Below are 22,793 nucleotides of genomic sequence, written 5' to 3' on the forward strand. Positions count from 1 at the left end.
TAAGGGGGGGCGTAAGATTTAATGTTAGCATTAATTTAGGGTTGTGTCTTGGGTTTAGGATTAAGACTGGATTGGGTTTATATTAGGTTTGGATATTTAAGGCAGGCCAGGGACTTTAAGTAATGAAGATCCTTAAAAATAATAGTAGAGCAGTTTTGTTCATGTCTCCATGTGTTTCTGTGAATGTGTGAGTCTGCTTACCGTACCTTCCAAGCAGCACCCTGTGGTCCTCCCCTCTTCTGCCGTCCTGGTGTGCCTCATTTAAGTCCAGTTACAGGACGCCTCCTCCTCCTCCTCCTCCTCCTCCTCATACCCACAGCAGATGGACAGATGCGGGGTGATAATATTCCTGGGAGTTTGGAAGGGCATCACTGTTTATGTAACCCAGAGAATCTTATTAAAAAGCCGCCCTTCTTCCATCCTGAACTCGAGGTTAATTAGCTCACTTCCTAGTTGCAGCTATGCGTGGAGGCCTCTGAATGGTCACAGTGGTTGTTAGGGGCGACCAGGCTTGTCTGATCTCCTGTTGCCTGGTGGGATTCTGCTGAGGAGCTGAGACTGAGAAGGACACAGTGTTTATGTAGTCTGGAAAGCACACACAGACACACACCAGCAGCATTTATATGTACAACACTCAGCTGAAAACTCTGAAGCACACAAACTGTGAAGACTCACGCACAGACACACTACAATGGCTACAAGGGCATAGCGCAACAAGCACATGTCACAAACACTCACACCATGACAAAAGCTTTGATTGAAAATTAAAACTCTGTTTGCAGATTAAAAATGTGTTATCACAGGTCAAATCAGAAGAAGGGCAGAAGACATACTGTGCACAAAATCATATTAACTTCCACACTTTGATAGTGATTCCTTTTTAAGGCACAGGATGTGTGATACAAGCATGCACACAAACATGTACACCTACTTTACATTTTCGCATACATACATACAATGACTGTTGCTCTTAGAAATAAATACCAACAACATCAGTAGTGATAAGAGATTCAGTCACAGAACTGCTCGAATTCATGTCCCTCTTAGGGTTATTTCAAAAGTACTGTTACCTAGGAGATGATAGGAAGTAGGTCATCAGTGCATTCCCTCACTTCCCCCTGCCCCTAAGTGTGACATACATACCATACATGTACACTCACCTATATACATGACAGTACGGGTGTGCCCATTCGCCCTACAGATGCTGTCAAAAACTCTCTTGACAGATGGGTTTGGATCATTTTTTCACATATTCTCTTTCTCCACCATTATTGTAGTGTCTTTGTTATGTTACAAAGACTGCAGACTAGCACTGAAATCTCCCTTTCAAGTCAAATAATAAAGCGTTACAAGACAATGACAAGTGACGGATTTTAAGGCAAACAAAATGCAAACACAACGTACAATTAAGGACTGGATGAAAAGAAAAATGATAGGAATAAATGTACTGAAGAACTTGATATGTGAATTCAAAAGGGTGGAGTTAAAGCTGAGAAAACAAAGACCATAAAGTGATGTATGACTAATAATTTTTTTAAAATATATCATATACACAGGCATAAAAGTTTAAGATGAAATAAAATTGAACACAAGACAATGAAAACAACTTGAGGTCATCCAATGACAAATCAAAAGACACAAATTCACTCCAGCAAAGTACAACAAAAGCCACATTTATTTTAATTACAGGCAAATTTCCCTTTACACTATGTTTTTTTTTATCAGCTTCATGTTTTATCCATTATGTCATACATACATTTACATTTCCAGAGTGCATACACGTAAATTGATGAGAAGGTGGGGGTGAGGGTGGGGCTGAGGCTGTCAAATAAAATGGTTCAAGACAAAAAAAGAAAGATGTCCCGCAATTCTTATGAGACACATGTCAAATACTGCTCATCACAAGAATTACTCAGTAGTGGTACTGTAAAAGTGCACACGGTCTATTCAATATCAGACAGCTTCATATAATGGCAATTTAAACAATGATGCATTTCACACATTCAACATCAAACAAGGCAATCCTATTTAAAGGCACAGGACTCTCACATCAATATCATTTTTTAAAAAGTATTTTGTACTTACATGTCTGGTAATCACTCACTTTTTTTTTTTTTCAGCTGATATCAAATGACCCTTGAGTTAAATGGCACTGGACAGTTAGGAAGTCAAAAATACTTCCTTATGGTTACTGAATGGGCGCACTTTGTTAGTTAAAGAGGAAATATTCAGATTCTTGATTAGATCATGTGAACGCTTATGTTTGACAGATGTAAACTGAGCGTTTGGGATCTGCTTACACGTAGCGGTTCATCTCTACAGCTACCGACTGTGGGTGAATATTCAGAATAATGCCGGTGGGTGACATATTTCCAATGGCCCTGGGCATGTACTCTGTGTTCTGTTGAACCTCACACACATTCCCCAGTAGGTACACGATGAACCAGTTAAGAGGAAGGCCACTTCTATAAAACTACAGCAGGATCCTCTTTCTCTGTTTGAATATCCTGGTTTTAGTTTAAGGGGACAAAGAACACAGTTAACTTGTACTTGCACAAGCTACTGTCAGATCTAAGAAAAGTGAGTGTCGCTGATGTATCAAACCACGCTGGGTCCACATTGTTTTTTATGTTTAGTTTAAATGTTTCCGAGAAAATAGATTTACATTTAATAAACATCTCCTCTACAGAGCTACTGTAACATTTACAGTTGTTCTAATACATGCAGATATTGTACAACACACTTTCCCTTCACTTCCTCTTTGGGCAGAATTGCCCATAAACAACACAATCGTGTTAAAAACTAGTTAAAGAAAAAAGCATGACAAAGCACTGCATAATTCATCATGCAAAACATCACATAAACCAAATAATGGTTAAAAAATGATGTGTCTTAAAACAAAGTAGCAGCAACACATAGGCTTAGTTCTGTGAGAACAAAATCGAGAACCAGCAAGCCACCAGTGCCCCTGGCTTGAAGTAAAAGAGTTACATAGTTACGTAGTGAGCCTTCAGTGCAAATATGTAAGGGTGAGTCTAAATCTTATAAAGAGATTTAAAGGCTGAATATGCAGTGGTTTCTTTACAGTACAAGTTGACTCCATTTAAATGACAATGTCCACTGTAAGTGAATTCAAGTGGCACCACACACCTCACTGACCACCACGACTGTCAACATCATGATAATAAAAAATAAGAAAAACAAACTACTCTCTCTGTGCAATAGTTCAAGTAAGTTATTTCCTGCAAATAGTTAGTGCTTTGCAACACATCCTGTGGCTGTACCGAAGGAGACAACAACATGAAGGGGACATATAAATACACAAAAAGGTACTATTTACATGAAACAGCTTCCAGACAAGACTGCACTCAACGCAGAGAGGACCTCTACTCACCAATTCAGGCTCAGATTTGATCTAATCCTCCAATTGGTTAAAATTTCGACCAAAGTTGGGGCAGTCCCATAGATCTGTAGTCACATACAAATCCACCAATCAGTGTCCCAGTGTGAAGCAAAGCGCAGAGGTTAAATCTCTAAAGGGGCGTGTCGTAGACTCGTTCCGAGGAGCCTTCCTCCATGTCGTCCTCTGACTGCGATGCCTTGTGATTGAGCTTTTCTGTTGTCGAGGAGGCAACAAGCTTTCCGTGGATGCCATCATCACTAAGCTTGGCCTTGCTGCTGTCCTGAACAAACTCTTGGATCTCCACGGGTAGCCGCCGAAATTTGTCCTGGTACTCCTGGTCCAGATCGCTCTGTAGCTGTGGAGAAACATCAAACACATCAGCAAAGAATTCCTTTGTGTCATCTTCTTTCATTATATTTTGATTATCACCTGGCGACTGAACCTTGTGTTCTCCTTTACATAAAAAAAGACATTTCCAGCATAAACTGATGCAGAAAACCAGATTATGCACAAATTGAACATACAGACTGAACATACAAATGCACTGGAATGCAGGAAAATCAAGTGTTTGACACTCCACATCCCCTGCTTAATGTAAACGCCCCTGGTTTTATCTATCTTGCTTACAGTCTTCTTACTACCTGTCTTTCCTGGCTCTTTGGCATGATGTAGGGGTTACCATGACCAACAATTTATCAATAAAATAAAACAGCTTGAAATTGTGGCAAGAACTGTGACACTACAGGATAAAATCAGCTTTCATTTTATGTCAAATGTCCTATTTTCACTTTCATTATTGTTGGGGTAAATATCTGACTATTTTGCTGCTAATGCTTCACTGTGTGCACTAGCTAGTCACTAACTTGTTCATGGTTTAAAGCTAGATAGGTAGTGTACAGCAGGGGTATCAGAAGTTGTTTTTTTTTAACTGGGATCAGCTGCTTGCTGAGTGTGGAAATGACGATGATAACAGCTCTGTGGGTTCATCACAAAGAATGACCTCTTTTCTAGTCACACACTACCTTAAACCATTGATTACATCAGCTTTAAAGATTTCCAACAATCACTGCACACATTGTTATGCATGTGCTTTCCCTCCCATGACTGTCATCTAAAGATTATTTTCACTGGAATTCTGCTTTATTTCCTAATTTACACTGAGCACTGGAGAGGTACCCCAGACTGCTGAAGCAAGGATCTCCTACCATACACTCCCTTCCCTCAATGAGAAACAGAAAGTAGAAGCTGTTTTCTCCCAGGCATAGGCGCCCCCAGTGATTACAGATGACAAGATTGTATTCATTTCATTGTGAGCCAATAATTGCTGTAATGCTGATTTCTCTGTTTAACTACCCGGCTGGCTCCCATGGGAGAGCAGTAATTAAAAGAAAAGCTGCTAAGATGAATGGTGTCAGAGTCTCATAGCTCAATACAGTCATGTCAGCATTATGAGAGATCGAAAATACCTGCGAGTTCTGAGAGGATTTATGTGGGATCAATATTTTGTCTGAGAGGCCTTTGTTTATCGAATCAGGGCTCACTTCAGTCTCACACCCAACTTCTAACTCAAAAGTGAAAAAAAAAAATAAATAAATCATTATTATGGACTCAGGGCTGAAGCCAAGGTTGGCAATATTGATGCTATACATCACCAGAAAGTTTCTACGCACTCGTGCAGGAAGTTCAGATAGAAAAAAACTACTAAACATAGAGCTTAATTCTCCTGAATGAATCCATCTACATCAAACTTCCAATTAATGCAGCGGCCATGAAAATCACAGCGGGCATCGAATAGCACTTCAAGAAACACAAGCACATGAGGTAGAATGAAGGTCAAGGACTGCCATCCAATGTTCTGCCCTCTCCACTTCAGTTTATGAGACGGCACATCCATTTAATTTGAGAGCCCAGCAAAGCAAAGTGAGAAGACCTGATTTTTGTACAAAGAATTTTCCTTCACAGCACACAGCATTGCTTACACAGTGAATTAAACTGACATTAGATCATGTACGAGTATGAGCTTGGTATCAAACTTAATAGTTTTTGAGTACTGACAGAATTGTCCTCACAGTTGGGCATATTTTGTTAAATAAGGCGTTTCTGTGACAATACAGCTCAGCCATTTGAGTTGTGAGCAGAATTGTATGATGAAGTGAAATTTACTGCTGTGCCCTTTCAAAGCCTGTCAAAGACTGTGGAAACTGTGTCGGAGTAATAACTTTAATATCCCCGCTTCACAGTCTATTTGCCAGGTTGTGTTAACATTGAGTCCAACTCCACAGAAATCCACAGGTTCTGTTTTGTCATCTATATTTACCACTGTTGCGAAAGTGAAAAGTGAAAGCATTTCCACTAAAAAATGAAAGTGCAAAACCAGAGTGAGGTGCAGACTCGGTGAGCCAGATAACACTAACAGCTACTCTTCCGTCTTTTGAATGATTTTTTTGTGAAACAGCATCTTCAGGTCACCTCCTCTGGAACACGCCTCTTTGTCTCTTTCTCTATTTCTTACTCTCTCTGTGGGTCTCACAGAACGGACATCCAGCACATCATAACCATATGGCTAAAGATGCACTACAGCTCTCTCTCTCTCTCTCTCTCCCTGCTCTGCACTGCGCATGACCTACTTAGGGGTGGAACAGTCTGCACACCGTGTGTGTCTGTGTGTGTGTATATAGCCTGTCTTTGCCCTGCATGCTGAGGCACAAACACCCTCTGATTAAAGCTGTCATCTTTCTCCCATCTGATGACACCCTGGCACATGTGAAGGAGGGGGGAGCAGGAAGCAGAGGAGTTTGAGGGGCGCCAGGCAGCTTGTGCATGTGTATATCTGCATGCATGTGTGTGTGTGTGTGTCCTCTGCATGTAATCAACAGCTCAGCGGCAAACACATACGGCTGTCTGTTAGACAGAGGGTGCTGAACGATGATGAGGGGACAGCCCTGAGTTATAAAAATTCTCAAGGAATGATAGAAAGATGGATGGATTGGAGAACAGAGCTGGTTTTATGATCACCATCTTCCATCTGACATCTCATCAGTTTGGCAGTGAAGAGATTATTGTATAGGACATAGAGTGAAGGCATCAGTGAAACTTAATCTTCGGGCTTCCTGAATGCGTAGAGCCAGGTTTTGGGAAGTTTTGTCATTCACTAAACTGAATTCTGATTTGAGACATAAAAATCTTCAAAATTCTGAAATGCAATGAGGTCAGATGCTTGAAATCTATGCCAGGTCTGGCTGAAAATACAAAACAACAAAACAAAGTTAGAAAAGTGTACATTTGCCTTCTTATTGTGTGTACGCTTTTGTTGTGTGTACTGTGTCTGTTGCAGGCCCACAGTATGTGTGCGTGTGGTCCAGTTCTTGTCTGGACACCAACCAGCAGCAGTTATCTAGCCAGCTTTAAAATCTATCTCTCATCTCTGAAGACCTGTCATCTGTCAACAACACACACACACACACACACACACATTTCTGCCTTTCTTAAAATACAGCACTCAGTGACCTTCTTCACCAGCTGTCCTCATTTTGAGAAGCTATCAAGGGAAGCACAGAGGGCCTCCAAAGAACCAAATTAATTCTTTGCTTTGAGCTGTGACATAACGCCTGCTGCGGCACCACAAAAAAGTCTTCAACCGCCAACACACTGCTCGGCATCTACAGTATGTAGCTATGTTAACTGTGCCTTATCATACAGCCACAATAAAAAGGTTTAAGGAAAATATATGTCTTTCTGACTTGCCTTTGAATGTATGTTTTGGCGAGCAGCTGCTCATATTCCAACCATCTTCAGTGAATCTAAGCATCTTATCTGACATGGATCAAAACCAGCAAAGCACAGCCAAAGACTGTGCGATGTGTACAAGTGTGTCTCCTGATCTTGAGATATACTGCATGCTCCAAGCACAGCCCAATTAGGCTAAAATGTCCAAGAGATGAAGCAAGGTCATCACCCTGTCAGCATTACTGGCTTTCTGAAGAAAAAGGAGCTTCGCTGTGCAATGCAAATGTGTGTGCGTGTTTGTGTGTGTGAAATTGGGAGCAGCAAAGAGTGCCATTCCTTCTTATGCATTCTTTCTACTATATTAGTCATAAGCAACTGACGCAGGAAAATGAACAACACAGATGATGAAAGAGAGAGACAGAAACAGCTGTTACTCAGACTAGGCTTCCATCTACTATCCTGCTTAGTATCTGTGTGTGTGTGAGTGTGTGTGTCTAAGTGCCCTTTCCTGACTCCTATCAAATAATTCATCTGTTGCTTTTTTGCAGGAGTTTTTCTTAGATTCCTCTCTTCATGTCCAGGAATGAAAAAAAAAAACACTCCTGAATACCTCCACTATGCATGTACAGTAATAAGTGTTTCCCCTAAAAGGACTGGTTCAGAAGGGAAGGTTAGAGCTGTGACATGTGCTTACTGGTATCCTGATACATGTTTATTTATTTTTTTTATTCAGATGTGGATATTGTGAAATAAAATGTGATTACTGTGTATTACTACACCAGACAAACAAGAGTGATTGGCTGTTTCTAGTGTATGTTTTACCATTTTCATTAAATCCTGCATTAACTGATTTTTGACTAACTGGGGGCAGCGCAACAAGCTGTAAACAAACATCCATCCATTCATCCAGTCAGTCCAGTCAGTCGCAGGGCTAAACCCATACAGCAACACCCTATTCCAGAAAATATCTCAGAAAATCTAATTCGGTGTATCAAGCTCCTACAACAATTTTATATACTTATGCCAATTATACTAATCTCTTAAAAATAATAAAGTAATAATTATATTTTTTGTGAAATTGTACAAAAAAGCTAACTTTTCATGTGGTCAAATGCCTCCACTAAGCTCCAGGCCACAGTCCAAACTGTGCTCACACAGCCCAAAGTTTACCAAGTACCATATTGTATTCTTAATGCTCTGTAGCTGTGATACAAGGTCTTTTCACATTCACGTATCCTCTCCCTCTTTGTTTACTGTCTATGCCCCACATAATCAGGTGCCACAGATTCTTTGTCATTCTAACCTCTTTTAAAAGGTGGCTTTGGCTAAAGCTGGAAATCTAATGTTGAGAGAACACTTTTCAGCAGGAGTGAATGTTCCTTAGACCTAACCCTAGAGAGCTTCATTAACACATGTGGGCATACATAATGAACAGTCGTGCACTGATCTAAAATAGCAGCTAGCATAATAGAGCAGAGGAGTAACCAAGCGTGCAACATGTACGCGCACTCACACACACTCAATGGATTTTACTTCACTGTCTCTGGTTTGCACTCAGTGTTCCCTGTGGGTATTGTCTGTGTGTGTGTGTGTGTCTACGCACTCAAGTGCATTATTGACGCAAACCCACCAGGCAGAGATGATGCAGATCAAAGCCTGTGATGAGGGAACACAGTGGCCGACCCTACATCAACCCGTGAGAGGAACATAGACGTAGAAAGACACAGAGGAGGAGAGAGGGTGGCCCCATACATGCTCTCTTCCTCTTCACCTCCAGACCTCTGTTTGCTTCCCCCTCGCTTTATCCCTCCCTCCCTCTCTGCCTCCTGCTCCTGCTGCTTTCTTCCACCTCCAATAACCATCCCTGGCATTGCGTCATGAGTACTCAGTTCCAAATTAACAGATTGCAGAGAGTCATGAAGGGTAGAAGAGGATATGAGAGGTGGAGAGGGGGGAGAGCGGGGGACCCGAGTTTCCATGACGACTGCACAGGAGTCCTGCTTGTAGAAGAAACGTGTGTGCGTGCATATGTGTGGTTTTGTGTGTTGGATCAAGGCTTGCACAGTGGGGAGACACCATCACATTTTTTTTTTTCATTTTAGTAAGAAAGAGTCAGTGCATCTCCTGCGAAAGTATTCACTTTCACACCCCTCACACACATACACAAACACACACTGTTGGGAAACATATTGGCTTATCACTATTTCATGCTCTCTTTCACAGCCAAATAAGGTGTGTGTGAAGAGACAAGTACAGAAGAATTACAACATGGCTCACTAAGCCTTTAGTCAAGTCAAATCATAAAACCTTCAAAGCGGCTCCAGTCCACTAGACAACAATCTTATCTGTCCTTTTTGGTTCAGAAGCCTGACTACATTTGAACAAGTTAGATGGACCTCCTAACTTGTTCAAAACTACATGAAAGACAAAGAAAAATATTTTTGTAAAGAAAATGTTTCAAGTAGCCCTTCTTTGAATCAAGCCTTTGCAAACTCACTTTGGATCACTCACTCTGAGTAGTGATGACATGCTAATCCGGTCATATTCAACATATCTAATCAGCTCGAGCTCTAAACATTCAGCTGTAAACGTGCTGCATGATTTAGTCACAAAACATACATCTGAGAATAGAAGCATAAGCAGGTCTTCAATCTGTTTTGACAACTGATAAAAAGATCATCACAATCAACATGAGGTGTGAGTAATTAAAGGTGGACATATGGCTATGTGAACTTGACCAGGTGGCAGATGAAAAGAAGCAACATGCAAGGATATAGGGTCTCAAGGTGTGCCGAAACAGCATTCGCCATCGTGCTGGTTCACCGTTGACTCCTGGAGGGTGTTTTGATTGGATCATTAACAGGAAAATGACACCTGAGTTCACACGCTGTGAGTGACGCAAACCTTGCCATGTGTCTTTTTTTCTTTCACCCTTCTGGCTCAGCTCAGTTCGTGATCTGCAACCTATCTCAAGCCCGAAATTCAGAATCTTACCTGCTTACTTACAAAAGCAATCTATTAATATTGCTAAGGTTACAACTTCAAGTAAAATATGTTTCATATATTACACCCCTTCAGCTATTCAACTTCAGCCTATTAGTATAACAGTCCCCCACTTTGTAGCTATAACAGCTTCCAGTCTTCTAGGAAGGCTTTCCACAAAAATTTGGTTTCATAATTTGCATATTAGAGATACTGTAGCTACCTTTTAGGTTTATACATCACATGCATGTGTATAAACACACATACATACACAACTAATGCTGTAGTGGGCTGCTCAGCTCTCAGGGTCTTCACCAGGGATAGTTATAGCTGTCCATTAGTGGCAGCTCTGAGCCCAAAGAAGAAACTGGGTCAGAACTGTATGAGGGAGAAAGTATGTTGTATCACCCTCTCTGATTCATAAAGACAAGCACACACACACACACACACACACACACACACACACACACACACAACAAACATAGAGACACACAACAAAAGTATTTTTATATTGCCCTCATCCATTAGCTCCCACTGGAGGTCTCCACATCCTGTCTTTCAGTCCTTATGCTTTCTATGTTTATGTGTCGGCCTGTTGTTTTTGTCAAAGGATTATCTTAGTAGTAAAGGGCTTTCCTGTGAGCTAATTCAACAGTATCTCCCTTTCCCTTCAATATAATTTTGGCCAGTTTAGACCATGGTGAATGGTCTGCATTCACAAAAAGCAGTAACTAAGAGGGCCAAGTGCTTTACAGTGCTTCATATTCATCACACTCACACACAGAGGGTATCGGAGCTGCAAAGTCAATGATCTGTTGATGGGGACCATTTTTGGGTTCAGTGTTTTGCTCAAGGACATCTCCACATGCTGTTTAGGCAGAGGTGAAAAATAGAATAATAATAACTAAGTGTAATCAATGTGTAAATGCTGCTAGGGGAGTGGGATGGTCTACAGAACACATATATAAAGAAGTAGGCTCATGTTAGCTGAGCATATATTGACTTAACTGACTGGAACATGTTACAGGAGCCATATTGTATTAGTGATGAAATACTGTTGGTTATGATCCTGATGAAATTCACAGTGCTGGTAGCAGTTAAACTGTTAACAGTTAACAAATAACGTGCATAGATATGTCTTTAGTTGATTTTAAAACAAAAGAGCATTCAGGGAAGAGTACCCATCACAGTTAAACAAAGTGCAAAGTAACTGAAATCTGAAATCAGGCACCCGGGACCTGAAGGTGAAAACACCTGGTTAGGATGGTCAGAATTATTAACAAGAACAGACGCCACCTGAGTTGTCTAAGTGATTACACCCTGTTGGTAGGTATTTGAAGACTGGTATTGTGACAAGATATAACATTAATATAACACCTAATCACATAGCTTCAAACAGACATGTACCCTTCACTTTGACTGTTGATATTCCAGAATTGTGGGTAACATTCTAAATGTAAACAAAACCTGTAACCATTTTCTGTAGTCGTCTCCAGAGTTGTGTCCTCTGACATCTCTTTCATACTTTGCATACTGATAACTTTTGTTGCATTCGAGCAGATATTGCTGAGGAGGTTGATTACACCTCTTCAGGCAAATTAAAGATACCATGGACCCGAATGTCAATATCGAGAAGTAATTGTGACAGCGGGGTTACGTGACACATAATCAGCTCTCAGTCAGTTTTATGGGAAGCGATGATTGCTAACAGAATGAAATCTGATTGGAACATCTGATTGAAGTGATCAGCAAAAGAAAACAGCAGCATCTCTTTCTCTCATCTAAAGAAAACAGCTTAATTTAATGTGAATGAGACCTTGATGAACCTGTTCATACGGCTTACTCAATGTAAGTGCTCATTTATCAAATCACTGCAGTCTGGTGGTATTGACAAGAATGCTCTAGTATGTACTAAAAAAACGTATTACCCTTTGGCCAGCATGTTAGTGCCACTACTTCATTTCTTCACACTGTGGTTCTGTGGGAAGATGTGAAAGACCTGCTGCACATGAGATGTTGTTCTGGAAGTCTATACTGAACCTCCTACACTCAGTTCCAAGTGGTTTCAAAGGAACATGGAGCTGTCACTTTGAGAGTGGGTGGTTATACAGCCAATAGAACACTTGTGATTTATGTCTGTTTTTAAAGAAAAACACTACCTTAAGAGTAGATATGGCATATGTATAGTATGCTTTTCATTTGACAACAAGAGTAAAAACATGATCACATTAGTGTGTCTGCTCAAAAAGCAAAGGTAATCTTGACTATACTGGCAGTGTGCTGAATTTGCATTGTACTGCACTGGATTAAAAATATTCTGCCCAGAGATTCTTATGTAAAACTGCAGTGCTGAGACATTTCCGATTTTAATAGAGTTAACTATAGAGTTAAATTGATACACTTTATTGAGATGGTGAAGTTCTTTTCCTTTAATGATCTGATCAGAATCCAGGGTTTTTCTCAAGGATGCAGTGAAATTGAGCACCCCAACTGGGCTGTGATGTCACTATAAACAAGCCAATCTGTTGCCCCTGTTAAGTTGCCATGCTATACAGACTACACCTAATTATACAGTACATTTGTCTTTCTTTGCATGACATATTAGTAATAATACAGAGTAGCAATGCTTGGCAGGTATCAGCCATTACAGAGATGCAATGCACACTCAGTTACTGCCAGTCAACAGCACCTGTGCATAAAAGCTGTGCAATGATCCTCCAATGACCATCACAATGACAAGGACAGGAGCTGTGCAACTCATATAGGAAAAAAAAAACAAAAACAAGAAAACATTCAAAATAAAACTCTATGTATATGTAGAATCAAGAAGAGCATCACGCATCAGCTTCAGCATCAGCTCTGTGTTACAAAAGACAATAAACAAGTTCTCACTAATACACAACCAAGCAGCTTTTTCACACAGTGATACTGTTCACACTGCAACCACATGAAGCACAGCAGGTATTAGCATTTTAAGCCAGGGGAACATATTCTCATATCAGAAAGTGATAAAAGAAAAAACATCTTCTTTATGTTTTGTATTAAGAGGCCATCTTACAATTTGACACCGAAGTCACTAAACCTGTACCAGGTTGCCCCCTAGTGGTGGAACGTTTTCAGTTAAAGAAACAGTTTGATTCAAGGGCAGCTCGCTCACATTAAAACAAAATTATATTTCTATTCACAATTTATGAAACTTCTGTGTTGTCCATCCATGATGAAAAGAGCAAAACACTGATCCACAATGTGTATAAAATCTATGCATTATTCTCAATAAACCAAATGAAGCTGCTGACATATTTGAAAATTTTGTTTAAAAGTGCTTACCATTGGTTTGTTGTTTTTAACCACACAAGTTACTTCTGGGAGAAAAACTATTCTTTTATATTAGTTATTTTTTTACATGCAAGGACCCGAAGGCATGCTGGGACCCTGGAGGTCCAACCGGATTCTGCTATGCCACAGATCAGTAATTTGAAAAAAGCAACATGGTGACCATGGGCATATGGTGGAATTACTGAAAAGTATCAGTGTGCACAGCATCAACAAACACATCATAATCATAAATCCAAAGTTCACTCACTCACAAACTCCAGTTTCGTGAAACATTTCCTTAGTAATTCTCTTACCTTTGGCTTTTCATCCAAGATTTGCTGTCGAATATCCTTGTGCTTCTCCAGTAGTCTCTCCTGTCTTTTACTCTGTGCATCCTCCAACTGTGCACACACACACACACACACGTTGCAAGGTAACGTACCCACAAATGTTTAGTACTGCAGGTAATGGTATATGATAGGACTCATTACAAATTTGAATTATGATCTGAGTGTAAATGAATGACTTCAGCTGCATTATGGTGTTGTTGGCAAATTAAGTGGTGATGATCATTAAGGATTATACATTTTCTATCGGACACAGATGTATCCTCTCATACCCGTTTGATGTATTGCACCACCTCGTTGACAAATGATCTGTTGATCTCTAGTTTCTCTCTGTGGGGAGAATTTTATCAACTGTCAAACCAAGCAACCAATCCCAACAGAGCTAAATCTTTAGTACGTAGTGACATCTAGTGGTGACACAAATATAACAAGGACACTGTTAGTTATTAAATTCAGAAACAGATACTCACTCTTCTGTCACATTCTTGTCTTTAGATTTGGCTTCATTAATCTTCTCTTGCCGTTTCTTGTCCATTTTCTTCTTAAGATCCTTTTTTTCTCTATAGATGGTGATATGAATACAGAGAGAGTGAGAAAGTAGGATGCCTTTATGTTTGTGTGACATGCTGCATGCTGAACACAGTCTTACTTCTCACAGATGTCTCTGAGCCTTTTGAGCTGAGCACTCTGGCACTCCTCTGCTAAAGTGGTCAGCTTCTCAACCAGCTAAAGAGAGACAGCGAGAGAAAACAAGAGTCATAATCTGACACTGAGTACAAGACAAATTAAAGTAAATGAGAAAGGAAACATTTCATTTCCTGCTTATTTCACTAACATTTCCCTTTAACTCTCGCTACGTTTATTGAGAACTTGATCATAATTATACAACAGTCAGATTGGGGAAACAACATCTCCACTATGCTCGTTGTTCTTTGCTTTATGACGCCTCAGCTGTGCTCACTGTGCAGGTGTAGTGGAGCAGAAGTCATTTAGTTTTCCACAGCGTACAACAGAACATGTGCACATGCAGCACGGTCACAGTTGTAATATTCTATGTGGTGAGTTTCTATCAGCATTCACATGTTTGCTTGCCTGTGTTATATATTCTGAGCTTTGGGACAGTGAGAGACAGTCAGCGTTTAATCCTGTCCAACACTTGTCATGGCAAGGTCCTAAGTGTGTCTGTTTACCCCAGTGCTACATGCTTTATGTGCTTGTTAATACTACAAACTATATGTTCTCAATGTATAATGACAGCACACAAGTTTAAGTGTGGTGGCCATCAATAGGCAACTAAGAGGTACAGATGACAGAAGATCTGGCATATGGAGTAGAGCTTTAAGTCTTTCATCCACATATGTGCAGTATATTCCTAATGATAATTCTAAAATACTGAACCTTTGGAGAACCGTCTGGTTCTGGCTGGAAACATCTATTCTCACATATTTGCCAATTACTCAGCCAGTTCCCTACAAAATGCAAGTTTTCATAGTGAAATGGAGCTGCAGATTTGTCCATTCTCCATACTGTCAGTAGTGCAAGTAAGTGAGGGCAACAAAAATCAGTTGCAGACAAGAAACTTGTCTCTCGTAAAGGACAATGTGACAACAGACTAACTGCAATCCTGTAAGCATATGTGTATTTGGGGTGTGTGTGTGTGTGTGTGTGTGTGTGTGTGAAAGAGTGATTGTGAGTACCTGCTTGATGTGTTCTCGTTTCTGGTACTTTTCGCTGTAGTACTGCTCCTGGCGAAGTGTGAGGAGCTGTTGCTGCTGCTGCTCCTTCAGCTCTGCAAGCCTCTGGCTGCACTCCTGATCCAGCTCACGCAGCTCCTGGTCCAGGGTTGACAAAGAGTGCTCGGAGCGACTGCAGACACACACAACAAACAAACAGAGAGTCTATAAGATACATCCTTCTTCTTCAGCACAGTGTTCCTGCTCATTCCAGAACTGTACATTGTGAATGAATGGATATAAGATTGATCTTTATATAAAATAAAACTTCTGTTCTTATTCACACGGAGCGTGTGCCTTCATGACAACATGTCTACCTTACATCAAATAAAACACTTGATGTCAATGTCTGAAGTTATTTCAAACACTAGGAAGTCATCATGTACCTTGAAGTAACTTGTTTGGAATGTGCTATCTGTCTTATGCAGTGCATGAGTGTAATCTTTGCTGCATGCTGAGTACTGATTCTTCAGTGTGTGATGGACTCCTAAGGGCCCTGAATGCATCCCTGAGGCTTGGAAAATGCCTTATCAAGTCATTTTTATTCTACACACAGCTTCTTTCTCTTCTGTGTGCCCTGTAGTCTTTCTTTTGGAGCTGTATGACATGCAGCTGTGAATTTTAATAAGATTTTAAATGTGTACATTATATTGTGTATTTCTGTAGAGAGAAAAAAAGAAATTTAAAAGGAAAGGTGGAACTGAAAAATCATAGCCCATTAACAGATACTAAGTGCTGAACTCGGAGCTATTTTGTGATGCTCTGTTGTAACAAAATTCCATATTCCCTAACGTGCTTGAAACATTGCCTCAGATAGTAATTTACTTTATTTTTATTTCTCAAAATGATTTTCAATTATGTAAAGGTAAGTACAGTAGCTTGACAAACTGTAAGCTACACATACACAACAATAAAGTAAAATTTATGCAGATGAGCAGAGCAACTACAGCGAGAGGACATAATTTCCTGCATGGTTAAGAAAAAGGAAAAGCCACAGATTTAGTGATGCATATCTTACTGTCACATAAACAAGTTTTTTCTCTTTGATTCTAACTGACAGATGTCAAAAACCTTTTTTTTTCTCGTATTATGTGATGTGTGTATCTCAAAGTGACACTCTGCCTACATTTGGTCAGTAAGTCAGAAGGAACAAAATCCAATAACCTCTATTTTCTTACTTGTGTTGATGTGTCTTTTCCTTTGACAATAGATTTCAAAGGAAAAAGATGAAGAGGGAAACCAGTTTGAATTGGAGAAGAGGAGGGCCACCTACCTTTTCTTACCGTCTCGTTTGTGGCTCTTCTGCAGGGCGGAGCGTTGGCGCTGATGTTGGCTCTGCAGCTCTGACACACGAGCTGTGTGCTCCTTGATCAGCTCGCTGGTCTTGCGGTGGTGTTTCCGAACCAGCTCCTTCATCTCTTTGTACTGCTTCCTCTGCTCTCGAACAAAACCCTTCTGTTGCTTCAACTCCTCCAGTGTCTGAGCTTCTAATTCTAAGGGGGTGGGGGGCAGAATCCTATTCATCCTATATCCAGTGAATGTCTTTTATCAACACTATACACAACGCATTATGCTTTAGATGCAGATTTTAATGCAGATTTCTGTTAAATATGTTTAAAATTACACTTTATTTTCACAGTTCCATTAAAGTCCTTAAAGTTATTTTAAGGAAAACTTTTAATTACTAAGCTGGAACAGTAGCCTACTATTATCCTGCAAATTTAACAGCAAATAAATAAATTTTAAAAAATGAACTTGCTCAATATTCTTGACGTAGGATGGTTCTGAAACTCATCCCAATGTTTTATGTACACAACCAATCAAGATCAGTCAGTCTGCATGTCTGAATAACAGTCACAGATAGAGTGCAATAAGAGCAGTAAATCCTACCAGTGAGGACACTCTGAATGATGTCTTCAGTTTTCACTGATGGTTTCAATGAGCCTGGTCACCAAAAACAAGGTTTGCATGTTGAGTTGCCACTTAGTAGTACAGATAAGTCACAAAGTATCTTGGAACGTTTACTGATTTGTACGTTTACAACAGAGAAAGTGTTTTCACATGTTGTTTTAACACACAACTAACATAGCCTGGGGGGCCACATAACATTTACAGTATACAAACAGTAGAGCCTTGTTTATCAGAGCTAGTCAAATTAAGTTATTGATAAACACATTTTATTGCAAAGCTATTACATATGTTTTTATAAAGGCATATTTTCTCACCTGAGGTGAATACTGAAAGTGTGATGTTGGTTATCTACAGTACCTGCAGACTGAGGCTGGTGGCCGACCAGTGAAGGGGGTTTTGGGGCAATAATGGGCGTGTGGCTCAGTCCGTTCTCTGCAGGCAGGGCTACCCTCTGGTCCACCTTAGATTCTGAGGGGGCATCACATCCTGCCTCCACCTGTCCATCACATGAAAGATCCAGCATTCAGACCCCTGACACTTCTCAGAGGAATGCTGTGCAGAGCATTTTAAACTGTCATCATGCATTTAACATTCTTAATTGCGAAGGGCAGTAAAATGTACAGCACACGTATACCTTGTCAGTAATTACCAGAAATGCAAACAAATACAGAATCAAACATTGCATAATTTCTCATAAACACTCACAGCACATTTCTCGGTTGCTATCACATGAAAAAATACCAGAAAACAGGTTTTGTTCTTCTTTGTTTTTACTTGTATACAAAATTCACTGAAAATCCTCCAAAACCTATTGTAACAGTTGCGATGTCTGTTTTCAGAAGTTTCTTGGTGTACCTGTGTCCTGCAGGATAGTTTGTAGACATAGCTTTGATAACCCACTCTCAACATTGCCTCCTGTGCTGATGTTAATTTTCCCCAGGGCTCCGCTGTGTCTCGGACTGTCTGCTCTTATCTTTGAAATGTTAAGGCAATTTTAAATAATGTCTGCTAGTCACACTCGCCAGATCTCCTCCTTCAACACTCATCTCCCCACACTGTGCTCTGCCTTTCCCTGAGCTACCACTTTGGTGACCGTTACCATGGTCACAGCATGAAGCAGCTCCCTGTTGACCATCCTCATGGGTAATCGTATCAGCTGGCAAATCAGATAAAGGAAGCCCCTCAGGAACAACCCTTCTTCTCAGTCTCCTCTTCTCATAACCCTAGATAACTCTGTGTCCTGCCTTCAACCCATTGTCTGTTCCTTGTTGCATTAATCCTTGGCTACTTGTACTTTCTGTCAAGTACATTTAAAATCACGACACCATTAACAAAGATTGCTGCTACAGTTTATCCTCAACGCACCGCTTAGGAGGTTACCATTCTCCTGCTGCTACCGTAATGTTGATGGCCCATTAGTGTGAGACGCTTGCAGCGTAATTTTCTGTTTGATATGTCACTTAGTACAAAGCAGGCAGTCACACACTCTTAAGCAGTCATGACTTGTTAAAACTTTCTGAGCTGCTTGGCATTTAGGTTACATTCGAACTGAAGCTTGTTCTAAAGTTAAAGGCCATTGCCAAATCTAATTTAAATTCTAAATTAAATGAAATACATGCTTTCATTGTGAAAAGCAGTTTAGATATTCTTTAGAGTTATAGGTACTCTGTAGAGGTTTTGTACATGATGTAAACAATGTCTGTTTACATTGTGCCAGGGGTCTGTCTAAATTACTTTTTGTATATCCTTAAGGCCAAGTAAGCATGCTAAATGTAATTTTTATTAATAATTTAAGACTTGCATTGTTTACATCCATATTGTCCCTGACTTGGCTAGCATGAAAACAGCTTCAGGACTGTACATCATACTATCACACTGTTTTGAGAGGTCAACCTCTCCACACAAACTGACACCAAACTAACTAAAGCTAAAGCCCTCCAACAGAACCTTACAAGTACAGACCTCACAAGGATCAATATGAGGTCTCATGTGCTGTATTACTGAAGCATTTGATTTGTCAACCTCAAATCAAATCTTCTTTTTGATTTTCAACATGGTTAGAAAGCGTTGTCACGAACCGAAACGGAAAATTTTTTATTCACTCATTTATTTATTTTTTGGGTAAATGATTCATAGGAAAAGATTTGGGGTTGGTCAAGTAGATCAGCACAGCTATTAACTCAGACCATCCAAGTTACGCCCACTGAAACTTGCTTTTATGACACTCACAGGATGAGACGGTTACTCAAAGTGTCTGATAACATTACAGAACAGATCCCTACAGAGTTGACTTTAATATGTTAAGGGTAAAATCCTTTTTGTTTAACCAGAAACACAAGCGTTGCTTAAGGAGAAGGCTCGCTCTGACATAGATCGGATTGTCTAAAACAGCGAAATATTCAGCCATGACTTTGAAAATAAATTTCTGTTGGCAGTTCCTCTTGCGACTCCTCTCTCCAACTCGCTGTTGTCTTTTTGACGCAACTCAACTCTTGTGAGAAATCAGAGCGAGACTTCGTCTTAAGCAAGACTTGTGTTTTTGATTAACCAAAGAGGATTTTATTCGTTGATTCCAGGTCTATCTCTGTAGGAATCCTTCTCGCAATGTTGTCAGACACTCTGAGGGGCAAAAAAAAGCACCTGGAGTGGAGGCAATTTTGATGGTTGTAGTTGCCACAAAATAAATTACATAGCAGCCATTGCAGCTGTGCCGTAGCTGGTGGCTGATCCACTTGACAAATTCCAAAACTTTTCATGTGAATCATTTACACACCAAAATATATAAATATGGGGCCCAGGTTTAAAAATACCAGAATTTCTCCTTTAGTAAACAGATTCACAGCTGTGGGTGACGTACAGTTTATCAAGGAGCGACTGGGAATGATAAATGGCCAAAACAAAGTCTGTTGATAATATCTGTGGGGATCTGTGCTGGACACAAGCTGTGAGTCATAATCTTTTCACTAAAATGGTGCTACTTCTTATACTTTCTACCATGTGGTTTAAGTTTAAAATTTTTTGGAAAACAGGTTTGTTTGTAACAACGAAGAGAGTTGCCAGTTGGCTGAGGGGCTGCTTATCTAAATCAGCGACTGATCAGTGGTGTAAAGTTCCTACGCATAAAAGCAAACAAAAATGAGAACACACGAGGGATGCTCTTCATGTGTGATGGAGAGTGGAGAACACACACACGCACACACCTCTTTGTCGCCTTCCTCCTCTCCTCCTTCTTCCAAAGTGAGAGCAGCCAGCTGATTGGCTCGCTGCTCCATCAGGTTGACGTAGCGGATCGGATTGGACAAGGCTTCAATGACATCTGAGGAAGGGGGAGAAAACACAGCAGCAGGGTTTTTGTAACACTGAGCACGACTGTGATCCTACAGTGTTATCTGCATAAAAACATTTTATACATTTTACTCTTGGTTTGAATATGTTCACCTGCCACTTACCTGCAAATGTGTCTGGGACATAATCCTTTACCTCGACATACACAAACAGAGCAGGCAAAGTCAGGGCCTGGTTCTTCTCATTCCTCAGACTGATGTAGTGATAGCCTGCAGGGTGTGAGTCACATTGACGGTGCATCAGTTCAGATGAAATAAGTCAGGAGCCCAGACTACATTAGAAGAAATGCAGCAAAGCATCCAAATGGCAAACACTGATATAAATCTTACATGCCACTGTTTTTGTTGTATTGTCTGCGCCCTCTTTTCTCTTACCTAACATTTTCATAGTTTGAAGGTGGACTATAAAGATTTAAATTCTTTTATACCTTTTTAATCTTAATCCGTCTACGAATCCATGGCAGATGATAAAAGGTGTGTAGAAACAAAACTATTGTACCTGGGCGGATGGCTGACACGGGAATGATACGGTGGCCGATGAACTTCCCACCCTCTTCAAACACGGCTATCCTTAATGAAGCAAGCGTGGGCAGAACGACCTGAGGAAAATGTAAAAAATACACTCAACACGAGGACACCACTAAGCTGCTGCTTTATTACTTTCCTTTGAGGAAATATTTCATATTTATATAAAGCAGATAAAGCCTATATTTATATCTATGTGAACTGAAGTGTTCAGATGACAATGTTACCACTGTGTGTAAGCACAAGTCCATAACCTGACCTTCTTAAAGACTATAGCCTCCTCTTCCCAGACAGGGTTGATGGCGTTGCCTTGAGATGTCTTGGTCTTGAATGCTTTCCTCTTGGTGTCCACCGGTAAGCCGAACATGTCGATCTCCACGTACGTGCCTACTTTCTTATCTGACAGGAACTGGCCAGAGATGATCTAGAAGGAAAATGAAAAATCAAGAGGGATAAAAAAAAAGATCAAACACACACTGAGAGACATCCAGAGAGCTTCACAGACACAAAACGACCAGCACGCACCTTTACGGACAGTGTGTTGGCTACTATCCCGTCCACTGTGCTCTCAGTGAAAGGGTCAAAGTGTTTGTCCGGCCGCCTCATGAACTCTGGTTTGAGTCTGTAGCCACATTTGCCATTGTACTCATACATGCCCAAGTTCAACTGCATGGACAAATCTGTGGAGTGAGGACACAACAACAACAAAAGTTTCTTTGTTAGTTGTTAGTCAGCAACACTGAGATAATAAAACAGACAAAGAAACCTTAAAACGCATATGGTATTATTTAGATTTTCATTATTAAAAATAAAATTATGAAGGGGCAGGCTTCATCTTCTTTGGAGCACTTTATTTAGGTAATTTAATTAACAAAAAAGGAGGACTGGATCATACGTTTTCAAAAGTGTGAAGGTGTTAAGGATTTACGCAAATTTAAAACCTATGCAATAGAAATATCTTTCACCGTCCTCCCTCACCAATGGTCTGGAAGTTGAGAGCCACCAGCTGACAGCCGGCGTTCCAGAAGAGCTGAGGGTTGTAGTTGGATGAATCCACTCGGGTGCCTTTAGGGTAGATCCTGCTCAGCTGCAGTTTGTTGTATCTAAAAAGAGCTGGTTAAGGACAATTCTGCATGGTCTACAGCAGAAGGCACAAGCGGCACTGTTATCACAACTACTAACTGTTTCTGCAGCTATATTAGCACAAACCACATGCATCAGCAAAACTGTGGAGGATACTCTACAAACTCTACAGGTGATTTGGTCAGTTGCTCCAATGCTTTGGTCTCCACGAAGGACGACATCTGGTAGCTGCGATTGATCTCTGCAGGCAGATATGATGATCACAGTGATCCACCGGTCACAGGATGGACTGAAGACATCATTTCTCATTGCTGTATAAACACATACTTACAGCAATTCTAAGGAGCTGATGTTTTCTGTTGCCTTTTTAGTATATTTAACATACTTTGAGAGAGAGCACCTTTCTCACTTGAGACATGGCTGA

The 22,793-nt window shown here is 40.4% G+C and overlaps 1 protein-coding gene across 4 annotated transcripts in view; it reads right to left on the reverse strand.

Moving 5' to 3' along the window:
- Nucleotides 1-1,657: 1,657 nt before the first annotated feature.
- Nucleotides 1,658-22,793, reverse strand: part of LOC124051017 (1-phosphatidylinositol 4,5-bisphosphate phosphodiesterase beta-1) — a 97,182-nt gene continuing 76,046 nt past the window's right edge. For 3 of the 4 annotated variants that reach the window (XM_046374032.1, XM_046374031.1, XM_046374030.1), the window contains exons 18-33: nucleotides 22,526-22,610; nucleotides 22,265-22,389; nucleotides 21,812-21,966; nucleotides 21,546-21,710; nucleotides 21,261-21,360; nucleotides 20,867-20,971; nucleotides 20,618-20,733; nucleotides 17,775-17,913; nucleotides 17,397-17,450; nucleotides 16,780-16,999; nucleotides 15,471-15,639; nucleotides 14,423-14,499; nucleotides 14,244-14,333; nucleotides 14,046-14,103; nucleotides 13,741-13,827; nucleotides 1,658-3,758 (exon numbers count right to left, since the gene is read on the reverse strand). In XM_046374032.1, the coding sequence (XP_046229988.1) occupies nucleotides 3,534-3,758; nucleotides 13,741-13,827; nucleotides 14,046-14,103; nucleotides 14,244-14,333; nucleotides 14,423-14,499; nucleotides 15,471-15,639; nucleotides 16,780-16,999; nucleotides 17,397-17,450; nucleotides 17,775-17,913; nucleotides 20,618-20,733; nucleotides 20,867-20,971; nucleotides 21,261-21,360; nucleotides 21,546-21,710; nucleotides 21,812-21,966; nucleotides 22,265-22,389; nucleotides 22,526-22,610 (1,970 nt within the window). In that variant the 3' untranslated portion in view covers nucleotides 1,658-3,533. Of the gene's footprint in view, nucleotides 3,759-13,740; nucleotides 13,828-14,045; nucleotides 14,104-14,243; nucleotides 14,334-14,422; nucleotides 14,500-15,470; nucleotides 15,640-16,779; nucleotides 17,000-17,396; nucleotides 17,451-17,774; nucleotides 17,914-20,617; nucleotides 20,734-20,866; nucleotides 20,972-21,260; nucleotides 21,361-21,545; nucleotides 21,711-21,811; nucleotides 21,967-22,264; nucleotides 22,390-22,525; nucleotides 22,611-22,793 lie in introns of those variants that run through there. The other variant, XR_006841728.1, reaches the window with a different exon arrangement.

This window comes from Scatophagus argus, chromosome 19 (assembly GCF_020382885.2).
Source record: "Scatophagus argus isolate fScaArg1 chromosome 19, fScaArg1.pri, whole genome shotgun sequence".
Taxonomy (NCBI): domain Eukaryota; kingdom Metazoa; phylum Chordata; class Actinopteri; family Scatophagidae; genus Scatophagus; species Scatophagus argus.